The 13300-nt window shown below is 36.5% G+C and overlaps 1 protein-coding gene across 3 annotated transcripts; it reads left to right on the top strand.

Annotated features, from left to right (window-relative positions):
* The first annotated feature begins 608 nt into the window (after nucleotides 1-608).
* nup58 (nucleoporin 58) lies at nucleotides 609-12521 on the top strand. Of its 3 annotated transcripts, XM_051098492.1 has the most exons (14): nucleotides 609-976; nucleotides 1478-1638; nucleotides 1753-1791; nucleotides 2125-2403; nucleotides 2485-2647; nucleotides 2726-2791; nucleotides 2870-3044; nucleotides 3136-3215; nucleotides 3321-3439; nucleotides 3550-3632; nucleotides 5585-5786; nucleotides 8884-8967; nucleotides 11354-11449; nucleotides 11729-12521. In XM_051098492.1, exons 1-14 carry the CDS (start codon nucleotides 888-890, stop codon nucleotides 11896-11898), a joined length of 1806 nt encoding a protein of 601 aa, XP_050954449.1. In that variant the 5' UTR covers nucleotides 609-887; the 3' UTR covers nucleotides 11899-12521. The 3 variants fall into 3 exon arrangements, with proteins under 3 accessions (XP_050954449.1, XP_050954450.1, XP_050954451.1); XM_051098493.1 differs by lacking the exon at nucleotides 11354-11449; XM_051098494.1 differs by lacking the exons at nucleotides 8884-8967; nucleotides 11354-11449 and having other exon boundaries at nucleotides 610-976.
* Nucleotides 12522-13300: the final 779 nt, after the last annotated feature.

Here is a 13300-nt window from a genome sequence, read left to right on the forward strand (position 1 = left end):
GTATATATATATATAAAAATATTGTGGCATAATCCAAAATAGATGAACTTTCACTAGCAGGACCTCATCTATACACAATAGAAAAAAAAAAAAAAAATATATATATATATATATATATATATAGATAGATAGATACATACTGCTTTTGAATGGTATTTAAGTGGTATTTAATGGTATTTATATGCTGAACATTTTAGATAAATTTTTAGGTAATATTAGGTAAATTTTAGATTTTAAAATATTTTCAAATGAAAAGCAGTTATTTTAAATAGTAAAAAAATATTTTACAAATGTACTGCTTTTGCTGTACTTTGAATACAATAAATGCAGGCTTGGTGAGCAGAAGAGAATTCTTCAAAAAATAAATAAATAAATAAAACATCAAAAACTTTTGACTGTCAGTGTATTATTAAATAAATAGTGGATATATGTCTGCAAGGGTGGGCAGAATATAAACAGAAACTCCAACAACAGAAACAAGACAAACACCCGAGTAGATCAATAATAGATTATTCAGTTCAGTAACTTGCACTGCAATAAAATGTGCTTGTATGGACTTTCCAAGCCAGTAGGTGGCAGTACGTCGAAGAAGATAATGTTTGAATTTTACCGCAAAAACAAAGATACAGAAGAAGAGGAGATTGTGCGCGGAAACACGGTGCAGCAACGTTTTCAGTACTTGGAAACCCACAATCGTTTTAAAAATAACAAACTAGCTTGTGGTTTACTCGTTTATAGTCTTTTATTCATATTTTCTTCATACGCATCCGAATTTAATAGTGGTTGTTTTTATTATCCAACTTATGTCGTAAGAAGTGGGTTTAGGGCCTCCACGAGGTCGGTCCCGCTTGCTTCTGATTGTCAAGTTTTGGAAATTGAAGTCCAGAATGTCCAGCTTTAACTTCGGGACAACTACCCTCGGCTCCACCGGCACCGCCACCGGAGGGGGGTTTTCATTCGGAGCTGCTGCGACCAGGTATAATGACACATCATATCAGTTTTCAACAATGTGCTAATTTTTTAGTGAGCTGTGCAGAACTATGGTGTAAAACATAAACACACGTCTAAAATGACAGCTTAAAATGTTAACTGTAGTTGGAAAGTAAGTAACAATCTGCTGTTTACAATTCAAGCTCAAGTTTTGGTTTCACATTCATTTACAGTGGCGCACAAAAAACGTATTAACGAAATTACTATTACTATTATTATTAGGGGTAATGTATTATATTATAAAGCAAATATTGAGAAAATCGCCTTTAAAGTAGTCCAAATTAAGTTCCTTGCAATGCATATTACTGATCAAAAATTAAGTTTTGATATATATGGTACAAAATGTCTTCATGGAACATGATCTTTACTTAATATCCTAATGATATTGACCAACACAATGTATTTTTGTGGCTTTTGCTACAACTATACCCGACTGGTTTTGTGGTCCAGGGTCACATGATTTTTAACGTCTGATATCTTTTCCCAGCACACCTGCTGCAGGTACAGGTGGATTCGCATTCGGAGGAGGGTTTGGCACACCGACATCCACACCGGCTGCCACCAGTACCACATCAACACTGGGATTTGGGTCCAGTTTGTTTGCACAGAAACCAGCTACTGGATTCAGCTTTAACACACCTGCCTCAGGTTCTTGGCTGCTTTTATGACAAACTAATTTATTATCATTTGGTGCCTCGATAATAAATAACTCTGTCATAGTTAATTCGTTTTGTTAATTCACTGTTTATTCAACACTTTTAGGGCCTGCTGCTGCTGCGTCCACTACTGGCCTTACTTTAGGTAAGCAATTCTTTCAGAAAACAAGCTAGAAGACATTTAATCAGTTTTATGAGTTTTGTAGTCTAGTGGGCCTCAAACGTTTTGATTCCAAAGACCTTTGTTTGTTTTCGTAACACAAATTAAGATATTTTCGATTAAATCCGAGAGCTTTTTGACCCTGCATTGACAGCAATGCAACTGCCACGTTCAAGGCCCAGAACAGTAGTAAGGACATTATTAAAATAGTTTATCAGTGGTTCAGCCGGATACTGTAGAACATTTGCTGTGAAAACCACGTTAAGTCTGTCAGACATGCTGTACTGATTTCCAATTTTTGTTTTTGCGTGTTCTTAGGTAGTCTTACCCCCTCGACCGCTGCTTCTACTGGATTCAGCCTGGGATTTGGAAAGCCAGCAGCCTCCGCTACACCTTTCTCACTGACGACCACCACCTCTGCGCCTACAGGCACAGGCCTGACTCTGGGATCCGTCCTAACCTCCACAGCCCCTCAGACCAGCTCCACTGGCTTCTCTCTCAACTTGGGAGGAGCTGCTGCCACCACTTCCTCCGCTCCTGCCTCGGGTTTTTCTTTTGGTGCCGGTACTGGTCTCTTTTCCAACCCCGCCTTGACAGGTCAGCCTTTTTTGATCAAGTTACATTTGGTTCAAACTGGTGTTTTTGCTCTTATACTCATTTAATATTTGTATGTTTCAGGTTTGGGACAGTCCACCTTAGGTGGAGCTTTGAGTCTGGGTGGTTTGGTTTCTACCTCTGTCGCAGCCTCCTCTGCGCCTGCACCCAGTCTCGGCCTGGGCGGAGTAGACTTTAGTACTTCGTCTGAAAAGCACACTGATAAGTTATCCAGCACCAGACCAGAGTAAGAACCACACTTCAATCACTTTATGACTTACTGTAGTTCATTATAAAGGTTCTTACATTCCTTTTGTCTCTACAGGGACAGCAAAGCCCTCAAAGATGAAAACCTGCCCGGTCCGATCTGTCAAGATGTGGACAACTTTCAGTAAGTGTGCCTTTTTTTTGTTTTTTTGCTAGTTGCAGATAGTTGGTTTAGTTCTTAAAGTTTTTTTTTTTTCCACAGGAAGTTTGTTAAGGAGCAGAAGCAGGTCCAGGAAGAGATCAGCAGGATGTCTTCTAAAGCCATTCTCAAAGTGCAAGAGGACATCAAGACACTCAGACAGCTCCTGTCCATCTGTGCCAGCGGCCTGCAGAGAAATTCACTTTCTATAGACAAGCTGAAGTTGGAAACTTCTCAGGTTAGGCAAAAATTCAGAGCAATCTGAAACAGTTCAGTTGAGCATTGCTCAATATTGTACTCTTCATGTAGGAATTTTTTTACTCATGTAGGAATTGAAGAATGCAGACATCTCACTTCGCACCCAGAAGACTCCTCCTGGACTCCAACATGAGAACACAGCACCTTCCGAGTGAGTGAATCTCTTCGTTTCTGCTCGTAAACTCCAGTGGTAAGCAGTAAAAGTTGCTTACTGTTAATTGTTGTCCACTAATGCGCTGTCCGTCTCTCTCTGCAGTTATTTCCGGGCTCTTGTGGAGCAATTTGAGGTGCAGTTACAGCAGTACCGTCAGCAGATTGAAGAACTGGAGAATCATCTGACCACCCAGAGCAGCGGCTCTCACATCACCCCTCAAGGTTTTAATCTACTCTATGCTCTCTGTCAACTAAATAATGCACAGCCTTGATTCATGTAAAAGAAAGATAGCTCGGGTATTTTCTTGACTGTATAATGTGATCTCTCATAGATTTGTCCATGGCCATGCAGAAACTATACCAGACGTTTGTTGCACTTGCTGCACAGTTGCAGGGAGTTCACGAAAATGTTAAGGTAAGTTCTGAACATTGCGTGTATATAGAGAGAAAAGTTTGAGGCTGGTAAATTTTTTGTTTTTGTTTTTGAAAAGTCTTTTATGTATGGAAGCCCGTTTCTGTCACTGAATAAAAAAGGTAATTGCTACATTTTATCTCCCAATTCGGACTTTTTTTCTCCATTGCGTGATACAAACTCGCAACTTTTTCTTTCAGTTTGCGTCTTGAAATTATGACTTTTTTTTTCTCTGAATTGTGACATATAAACTTTTAATTGCGGAGTTATAAAGTCAGAATTGCATGATTAAAAACTCACATTTCTGATTTTTTTGTCTTAGAGTTGCGAATAGGGCTGCACGGTAAATCACATGCGATTGTCATGTGTGTTTAGTCAGTAAAGCCGGTTCTGTGATAAGTAGTAAATCTCCATCACGTGCGTTCAGCTGGAGCGGCAATTAATACACAGAGCTGTAAATCACTGACAAGCTACACAAAATTGTGCTCATAATCGCAGATGAATTACATTCAATTAAGAGAGTGATTTTGCGTAGCTTGTCAGTGGTTTACGGCTCTTAGCGATTTATCGTGCAGCCCTAGTTGTGAGTTTAAAAAGTTAGTATTGCATGATATAAACTCTCAATTGCAAAAAAACTCAGAATTGTGAAATACAAACTTACAATTCTGACTCTTTTTTTCCTCAGAATTGCAATATGTATCTCACAATTGTGACTTGTTTGTATCTCACAATTCTGACAACAAAAGTCAGTTGCGAGTGGCGAGTTTTTATTTTACAATTCTGACTTTATTTCTTGCAATTGCGAGTTTGTATGTCACTAATCAGAGGAAAAAAGTTGGAATTGCAAGATATAAAATTGTAATTGCGAGAATTATAAGAGAAAAAGTTTAAATTACTTTTTTTTTTTTTTTTTTTTTTTTTTTTTTAATTCAGTGGTGGAACAGGCTTCCACAATTATGCTCACTAAGGCTATATTCTTTTAATAAAAATGGTTGTAAAATATTACAAAAAGTTAAATGTAATATTATTGATTTTTTTTTTTTTAAATAGAAAATTCTACAGAACTATTTATATATTTATGAAACAGGTTTTTGTAACAATATAAATGTCTTTACTGTCACTGTTATTTTACATTTTAAAATACCTCTTTCTATTTAAATGTATTTTTAATTTATTCCTGTGATTTCAGAGCTAAATTGTTTGAATTGTTACTCCAGTCATATGATCGTTCAAAAATCATTCTAATATTCTGATTTGCTGTTGAAAAAACATTTATTATGTTGAAAACAGCTGTGTAGATTTTTTTTTTTTTTGGGTTTCTTTAATGAATAGAAAGTTTAGAAGAACAGCATTTATCTGAAATAGAACTCTTTTATCATTATAAATCATTATAAATCTCTTTATCATCATTTTTGTTCAATTTTCCTTGCTAAATAATAGTATTCATTTCTATAATGTCTTTCCGCCCAGAAAAAAACTAAATTATACTGACTCCAATCCCTTGAATGGTATAGTGTATAATGCTACAAAAGCTTTTTATTTCACATAAATGCTGATCTTTGGATATTTCTATTCATCAAAGAATCATGAAAAAATATACTCATTGGTTTCAAATATTGATAATAATAAAAAATGTTTCTTGAGCGGCAAATCGGCATATTAGAATGATTTCTGAAGAATCATGTGACACTGAAGACGAGTAATGATGCTGAAAATTTAGCTTTGATCACAGGAATAAATCACATTTTAAAATAGAAAGCAGTTATTTAAAATAAAAAAATATTTCACAATAAGACTGCTTTTGCTGTATTTTGGATCAAATAAATCCAGGCTTTGTGAGCAGCAGAAATCTTACACTACCAGTCTAAAGTTTTTGAACAGTATGTATATAGAATAGAATAAAATTAAAAGCAGAATGATTGTATTTTAAAAGTCTCCTCTATCCTTGTCTGTAGACTCTCAAACATCAGTACCTGGGCTACCGACGAGCCTTCCTCGACGACTCCACCGACATATTCGAGTCGAAACGCGTCGCCGGCAAGAAATGGCACAGCTCTCCGCACGTCACCACCGGCCCCGCCCCCTTCGGCAGCGTTCCCAACGCAGCAGCCGTTGCGATGGCTGCCACTCTCACTCAGCAGCAGCAGCCGGCTCCAGGTCTGACCGCCTTCAAGTTCTAGACCTCTTGACCTCTAGACTGATAGAATGATGAGGGGAGGGATGAATAGAAAGAACGAGGGAGGGGGAGGGAAATGGCGATGAAGAAGGGCAGATAGCGCGAAAAGATTTCAAGAATAAACCATAAATTCAGTCAGTGCCATGTCTATTTTTGTTTCTTATGCTTTTAAAACAGTCTCTTGGAGATATGGAGCAACAGGGTTTTTTTTAACATACGTCAAATGAATCTATGTGTGCCAACTAGCGTGCTGTGAGATTTTAAATGCCCAACCCAACTCTTTTCCTCACCCAAGAAAAAGTGTAAAGCAAAAGCATCAAATGCTCTTAATACAGCCCAAAAGTTAAATAGACACATTCCAAACCCAATCAAGGTTTAGAAAGGGGTTTGTCATATTCACGTTCTGTTTTGCTGTTTGTGTTTTAGAGGGGCGGGGCTCGTGTTTTAAGTGGCGTGGAAGGTCGTAAGATTGATCTCTGATATTCCAAGAGCACTAATGTAGCCGTCACTACACAAAGTAGCCAAACATGCTACATGCGGACTATTTCCGTTTTTTATACCCATAGTCATCTATATTCCTTCACGGTAGATGTGAAAGTGGATATTTTAAACACTTTTTAGTACGACAACTGTAAGCTTTCTGAGCAATATGTATGTTTTAGATGGGAATAGAACAAATTTGGAAAAGGATAACCATGCTATGCAGGAAAAAGATTGTCGTACCTCAGGATAGAAACGTGCATGTTTGGTTCTTTCCCTGTTTTCCCTCAGTTGGTGGACATGCGATTTAATAGCTGTGTACTAAACATTTAATTGCTGTTGTTAAATCATTTTCATAATCATTTGTTTTAAGCTTTCGCATGAGCGTCTATCAGAATGTGTATCATTTGTTCAGGTTGTCACTCGGCAGGTATTATTTTGGTATTTCCAGCCTTTCCTCTTCAAAACCATTCTTGTTTGGTTTAGTTATGAAAAGGCAATGTCAGTTTATTCCTAAATACATACGTTTGTGCTCGTGATGGTTTGAATTAACCAGATTTCCATTGGTTTTGCATATGCATGTGTAGATATGTATGAGGGAGTGTGTAAGCTACTGATTCCGAGGTGCATTAAGGTCATTTACTGTATTTCATTGGACAGCTCAGTGATACAAATTCTGTTTTTTGTTCAGCCTCCATCCGTCTGTAACCATGGTTGCATTTGTGGTTTCCATGGAGATTTCCTGGCAATAATAGCAGGTCGGAGGTGTGAGAGTTGGTGTTAGATGTTTCAATGGCACGGAATCGATTTACAGATTGTCTTATTCTGGGTTTTCGTTTTACAAAGAATTGAATTTTTGATTTTTGATTTGTGGTTTTACTGGAAACATGTCGTCAAAAGGGCTTTATCAGTGTGATCTGTAAGCCAAAATCATTTCGATTGAAACTTGACTGTTCGCCATTAACATTTCGTTCTTTTCCCAGTACTACAGTATTTTTTTTTTTTTTGGAAATGGACTGTGCCTTTGTGCCTAAGAAAGTCTAGGCTGTTGTGGGTGCTTTTGCATATTAAATGAACTGTAAATATGTAGTGCGCTAAACCAACAGCATGGCTTAATTAGTTGCACAGTATATGTATATACACACAAGTTGTGAGATACACTTCCTGGCATTTCCACAAAAGATAAACATCCTACACGGACACTAGTCGTTATTCATTTTCGTACTTTATTTAAGGGCTACAGTGTTCAAAAGCCTTCATTTTGAGTGAACATGCTGCTTTATGGGACTGTTGAGGGTCCGCGGTGAAGGATTGTGCCAAACTTCAGTATTCAGAAGTGCAGTTTTTGTGATTCTTGGCCTTTTGGTGGCCCAAAGCTGCTATTTCAGTGCTTAGATTCGTCTTTGAGTAATAGTGGAGGTGGTAATACCTTTTCAGACACCTTTTCAAATAGCTTTTCTCATAACACACCTTCTGTTTTGTGGGAAAGCGGCGGTGAACTTCCACGATGGGCCATTTGCGAATCTCAGATCTTTCTTTTGCTTTTATTTGCCAATCTATTATACAAACGAATGATCTTAATGCATGTCAAAATGCTTTTAGGAAGTTGTGGCTTTTGTGTGTTGGTACTTTATCAAAGCTCTTACACAGGATGTCTGTTTATAGACATCTCTGATTCTTGGTATACGTTTCCATTCCTTGGAACACATATGGGGCTTATTATTTTGGTTGTTTACAAATAGTAACATAGTGAATTCTATAATCTAACTTATAAATCAATTGTTTGGTTTTTTTTAATTATTATAATTTCTTTTTGTTTAGGTGATGGTTGTTGATGCATTTGAAAATGGTGTGCCTTTTGAATTAGATACAGCATTAGTCTTAACTATTGTTTGAAATGCATTTTTGGCACAGGTTGGCTTTAATCGTTTTAAACAGTGTTAATGCCATAGCTACTATTAGGAATCCGTTTGTCCTCAACTGTTTGTCATGTTTAATGTAATTTGAATTGACAATAAATCAGTTTTTTAAAGAAAAGCCCTTGTCTTTGTTTCTTTTTGACTGATAAAGCATTGATTTTTCTTAATGAATTGGATTAAAAGACTGCATTCGAGATGCTGATTTGTCACATCTCTAAATTAATAATCTAATCAAATTCAAACCAGCTAAAAGGAAACGAGACAGGAGCATAATTTAGTAATGCGTTAAGTAGCAGCAGCTCTGCAGATGTAGTTTAGGAAATTTGTAACTTTTAGTGATTTATTAAAAAATCCATCAAAGTAGGAAGACGTTAGTGTGGATCCAAGGTAAGTAACTGAAGCTGATTAGCACAATAGACAGAAAAAGCTATTTCCAGCCAGTAGTGCTTGTTTTTTATATTCTATTATACTGCATTTGCTTCAACATCATAACAAGCAGTATGTTAGATCTAGGATTTAATGTAGCTTTTACCCTGCGTAGCTTACTTTCAGTAAGGACTTTGGCCACAAGATGCTTTTAAAGCATGTTTAAAGCATTTTTGTAGAGTATGCTCATAATATGGATCTATATATGAGAGTGCGTGAGAGTAAGTTCCTCTGCTCTCTTTTTTTGTCCCAGGACCACAGGCGCCCTTGGGGGCCAGTTTTGGCACTCCCTTTTCGTCGGGTATTGGCACTAGCATGGGCTCATCCAGCCTCGGAGGTATTTCCTGTGATAAACCTCTCCTCTCCCTTTCTATCTCTGCACTCTTAAGACTTTTAGACTTTCAGTCATCTTAAAAAGACAGTTCACCCAAAAATTAAAAATTTAAATTTTTTCATCTTCATTCTCTGTTGTAGATATTGTAGATGTATTCATTAAGGTCGGTTTATAGTTACCATGGCTTGTAAGCTCCTTAGCTACATTAAATTGGTTTGTACATCTCATGTTCTCCAAGTCGTCTGAATCCATATTATAGTGGTTAGATTTATAAGAGGGGAAGAAAAACATACTTATTAAAAAAAAAAATCATTACTGATAATTTTCACCTATAGTGAGTAAACTGTGAGCTATAGAAGCTTTTGTTTTACCATGGAATGAAAATAAATGGAAATTGACTATCACAGTTGCGAGTATTATATCTCACAACTTTGAGTTCTTTGAGTTTGCATCTTGCGATTCTGATTTTTTTTTTTTTTTTTTTTTTTTTTTTTTAATAAATAGTTGGGAGTTTGTCACAGTTCAGACAGTTTACAGCTCATAATTCAGACTTTTTTCCCCTCAGAATTCTGAGATTACACCTCACAGTTGTTGACATCTCACAACTTAAGACTTTTTCTGTCAGAATTTTGGGTTTAAATCTGACAATTCAGACTTTTTCCTTCTCAGAGTTTACATCTCAAAATTTAAACTACTTTTCACTCAGAAGTGTGAGTTTGCATCTCAAAATTCATAGTTCTTTTCCCCTCAGAATTCTGGGTTTAAATCGGACAATTCAAACGTTTTTCACCTTAGAATTCTAAGATTGCACCTCAGAATTCTGACTTTTTTCCCTGCAGAATTAAGTTTACATCTCATAATTCAGAATTTTTTTTCCCTTCAGAAGTCTGAGTTTGCATCTCAAAATTCAGACTTTTTCTCCCCTCAAAATTCAGAGTTTGCATCTCACAATTCAGTCTTTTTTTCTACCTCAGAATTCCGAGGTTGCGTCTCAAAATTCAGACTTTTTGCCCTCAGAATTCTGAGGTTGCATCTCAAAATTCAGACTTCTTTTTCCATCAGAATTCTGAGTTTACATCTCAAAATTCAGACTTTTTTTCTCTCTCAAAAGTCTTGTGTACATCTCAAAATTCAGAGTTCCTTTTCTGTCAGAGCTCTTAGTTTATACCTCTCAATTCAGACTTTTTTCCCCCCTCAGAATTCGGAGTTTGCATCTCACAATTCAGACTTTTTTCCCCCTTTAAAATTCAGAAGTTGCATCTCACAATTCAGACTTTTTTTCCCCTTTAAAATTCAGAGGTTGCATCTCACAATTCAGACTTTTTCCCCGTCAGAATTCCGAGGTTGCATCTCAAAATTCAGGCTTCTTTTTCCATCAGAATTCTGAGTTTGCATCCCACAATTCGGACTTTTTTCCCTCTCAAAAGTCTTGAGTTTACATCTGAAAATTCAGAGTTCCTTTTCCGTCAGAACTCTTTGTTTATACATCACAATTCAGACTTTTCCCTCCCTCAGAATTCTGAGTTTGCATCCCACAATTCAGACATTTTCTCCTCCAGAATTCTGAGTTTCCATCTCACAACTGCAAATGTATGTATTGATTTGGACTTTCTTCTCAAAAATGCGAGGTGATATCTTGCAATTCTGATGTTTTTTTTTCTTAGAATTAATTTGTCTCGCAATATATCTCTTTATATCTGAGGGTACAAAGTGTGTGATGCATAGTCAGAATTACCTATTTTTATTCCGTGGTGGAAAAAATCTTCCATAGCAAATTCAAGAACCTCTTGGAACAGATCATAGAGTCAGTGACTTAAGAACCGGGTGAATCTGATGTATAAACCAGCTCTTTTTTAGTGAAACGTGTCCAGCTTGCAATTTGTATTCATTGATTAATTCACAAATTACTACAGAGGAAAATTATCTTAAATGTTGGTCTTTTCCTCATATAAAGCTATCGTTTGGATTCAGGAGATGCTTAAAATAGTGTGGCGGTCATTTGAAATACGTTTATGGTGCTTTTTGGTGTTCTGTAAAATAATGCTGTATTGCAAAAAGACAAGAATAAATAGTACAGTGTATGGAATGATGGCAGTTTTTAGTTTTTGAGTGAACAGTTCCTGTAGGTCTAGGATATGGGGCAGTCAGCACTCTTGTTTTAATAATGCAGAAATGTTTTTGTTTTATAAAATTGGTTATGTTGTATATAGAACTATTTTTTTTTTTACATTTCCCTAACCATATTTTTCCTTCATCAGTTTTTCCTAGTTACTCAAATATAATTCATCACTCATTCCTGCCCCCCATTCCCCCACCCTGTGTCTGAGAGTTTATCTCTGGAATATATGTAGTCGCAACACCTAAATGCCCCCCATCTGTCTCTCGGCAGCGTTTGGTAGCGGCCCTGGGTTTGGGGGCGTGGCAACAGGAGGTTTGTCGTTCGGGTTTTCCTCTAGCAAGCCATCTGGAGGGAGCCTGAGCGCAGGTGTGTTCGTTAGCACCCTCCTCCATCTTACCCGCATTCATCAACGCTAACCATTACTAACAGCTCCCTTTTAATTATAATCACCCTTTCCCTCAGAATGCATCAGCATAATGCTGCTTAAGGGCAAGCGCTGAATATCAGAGAGCTTGAAATGTAAAATTTGCATGGTTTGTTTGTTAACAGCTGTTGTTTGATTTGCTTAAATGCTTGTTGGTGGCAGTAAATAATGAGAAAACTTTAAATATTTAATGCTTACATTTTAAAATCTGTGTTTTGCAGGGTTTGGAACGTCTAACACCTCTGGCTTCAACTTCAGTAACCCCGGAATCAACGCATCAGCTGGATTGACCTTTGGCGTTTCCAACACACAAACTCCTGGATTTGGGACAGGAGGGCCACTGCTACAGCTCAAAAAGCCACCGGCGGGAAATAAAAGGGGCAAGAGATAAAACAGCAAGTCAGTGTAGGGGTAAAGGGAAATGTCACGTGATAAAGATGATGTGTGTCTCAGATCTTTATTTTTATATATATATGTGTATGTGTACATATATATTTTCTCTGTTGGATGCCAATGGATTTTTGAGATTCTGTTCGGTTCTCCCTTTTACCCTTGTGACTATGCTGTGTTTGGTTTATCGTTGTCTGATGAGTTGCGTAAGATCTAATGGAGCATATTTTGTGATGCACAGAATACCCGTAAAAGGATTTCAATGTAGATGCTCTCGGTATTGAAGATGCTCTTGAACTAAGTTTACCTGTGTCTTAGTGACTTTATTTTAAACCACATGCTCTGTGATTGTAAATGTCATCCCATCCCATTAAGATGACCTGTTTATTGGTTTCCTGGTTACTTGTACCAAATAGATGTCAACCTGTATAAGAACGTTAAGTTTGTATACCCCATTTTTGTTTGTCTCTTTTTGTTACCAAATAGTGAAAAAAATTTCTATACTTTGTGCAAACAAGTATTTTTCGACTTGAAAGAAGTGTTTGTTATTAAAAGAAGCGACAATGATAATGTCTCGAGTCACTTTTTTTGTTTAACTGAAATAAAATTGACCATTTTTATGCATTAGGAGTGTGTATGACTTATGGAAGCCAGTTTTTGCAACTGAATAAAAAATAAAATAAGGTAATTGGGACTTTTTCTCTCACAATTCTAGCTTTTTTTTTACTTCATACATATTTTATGAGGTGGCTAATTCGTAAGATTTTTGCTAAATAGTATGTATTTTACGAGTTCCCCATTTCAATTGTAAACCTACCCATCACTCAGATCTAGACAAATCGTAAAAAAATCATATGAGTGTGGCCACCTCGTAAATTACATACAAATTAGTTGTGAGTTTTTCTCAGAATTGCGATACAAACTCACATTTGTGAGAAAAAAATCAGAATTGTGACAATTTATAATTGTGATTTTATAACTCAATGGTGAGTTTATATCAGGCAATTCTGAGAAAAAAGTCAGAATTCTGAGTTTGTATCTCAATTCTAAGAAAAATGTCAGAATTGTGAGTTTATATCTCGTTTCTGAGGAAAATTGTGAGATACAACTCACATTTGCGAGGAACAAAGTAAGAATTGCAAGATACGAACTCATTTGTGTGAAAAAAGTAAGAATTGGGAGTTTATAGTTCTGACTTTATAACTCACAATTGCGAATTTATATCACAATTCTGAGAAAAAAGTCAGAATTTGCAAGTTCATCATAATTCTGAGGAAAAAAGTCAGAATTGTGAGATATAAACTCGCATTTGCGAGAAAAAAGTCAGAATTGCGACAATTTATAATTGTGACTTTATAACTCACAATGGTGAGTTTATATCAGGCAATTCTGAGAAAAAAGTC

Source organism: Labeo rohita, chromosome 24, assembly GCF_022985175.1.
Source record: "Labeo rohita strain BAU-BD-2019 chromosome 24, IGBB_LRoh.1.0, whole genome shotgun sequence".
In the NCBI taxonomy this organism is placed as follows: domain Eukaryota; kingdom Metazoa; phylum Chordata; class Actinopteri; order Cypriniformes; family Cyprinidae; genus Labeo; species Labeo rohita.

Excerpts from the sequence above, each read along its gene's own strand:
- nup58 (XM_051098492.1), top strand. The coding sequence starts at position 888 with ATGTCCAGCTTTAACTTCGGGACAACTACCCTCGGCTCCACCGGCACC. Across the intron at positions 2,404-2,484 it reads TTCCAACCCCGCCTTGACAG|GTTTGGGACAGTCCACCTTA; the intron begins GTCAGCCTTTTT and ends TGTATGTTTCAG. Across the intron at positions 2,648-2,725 it reads TTATCCAGCACCAGACCAGA|GGACAGCAAAGCCCTCAAAG; the intron begins GTAAGAACCACA and ends TTGTCTCTACAG.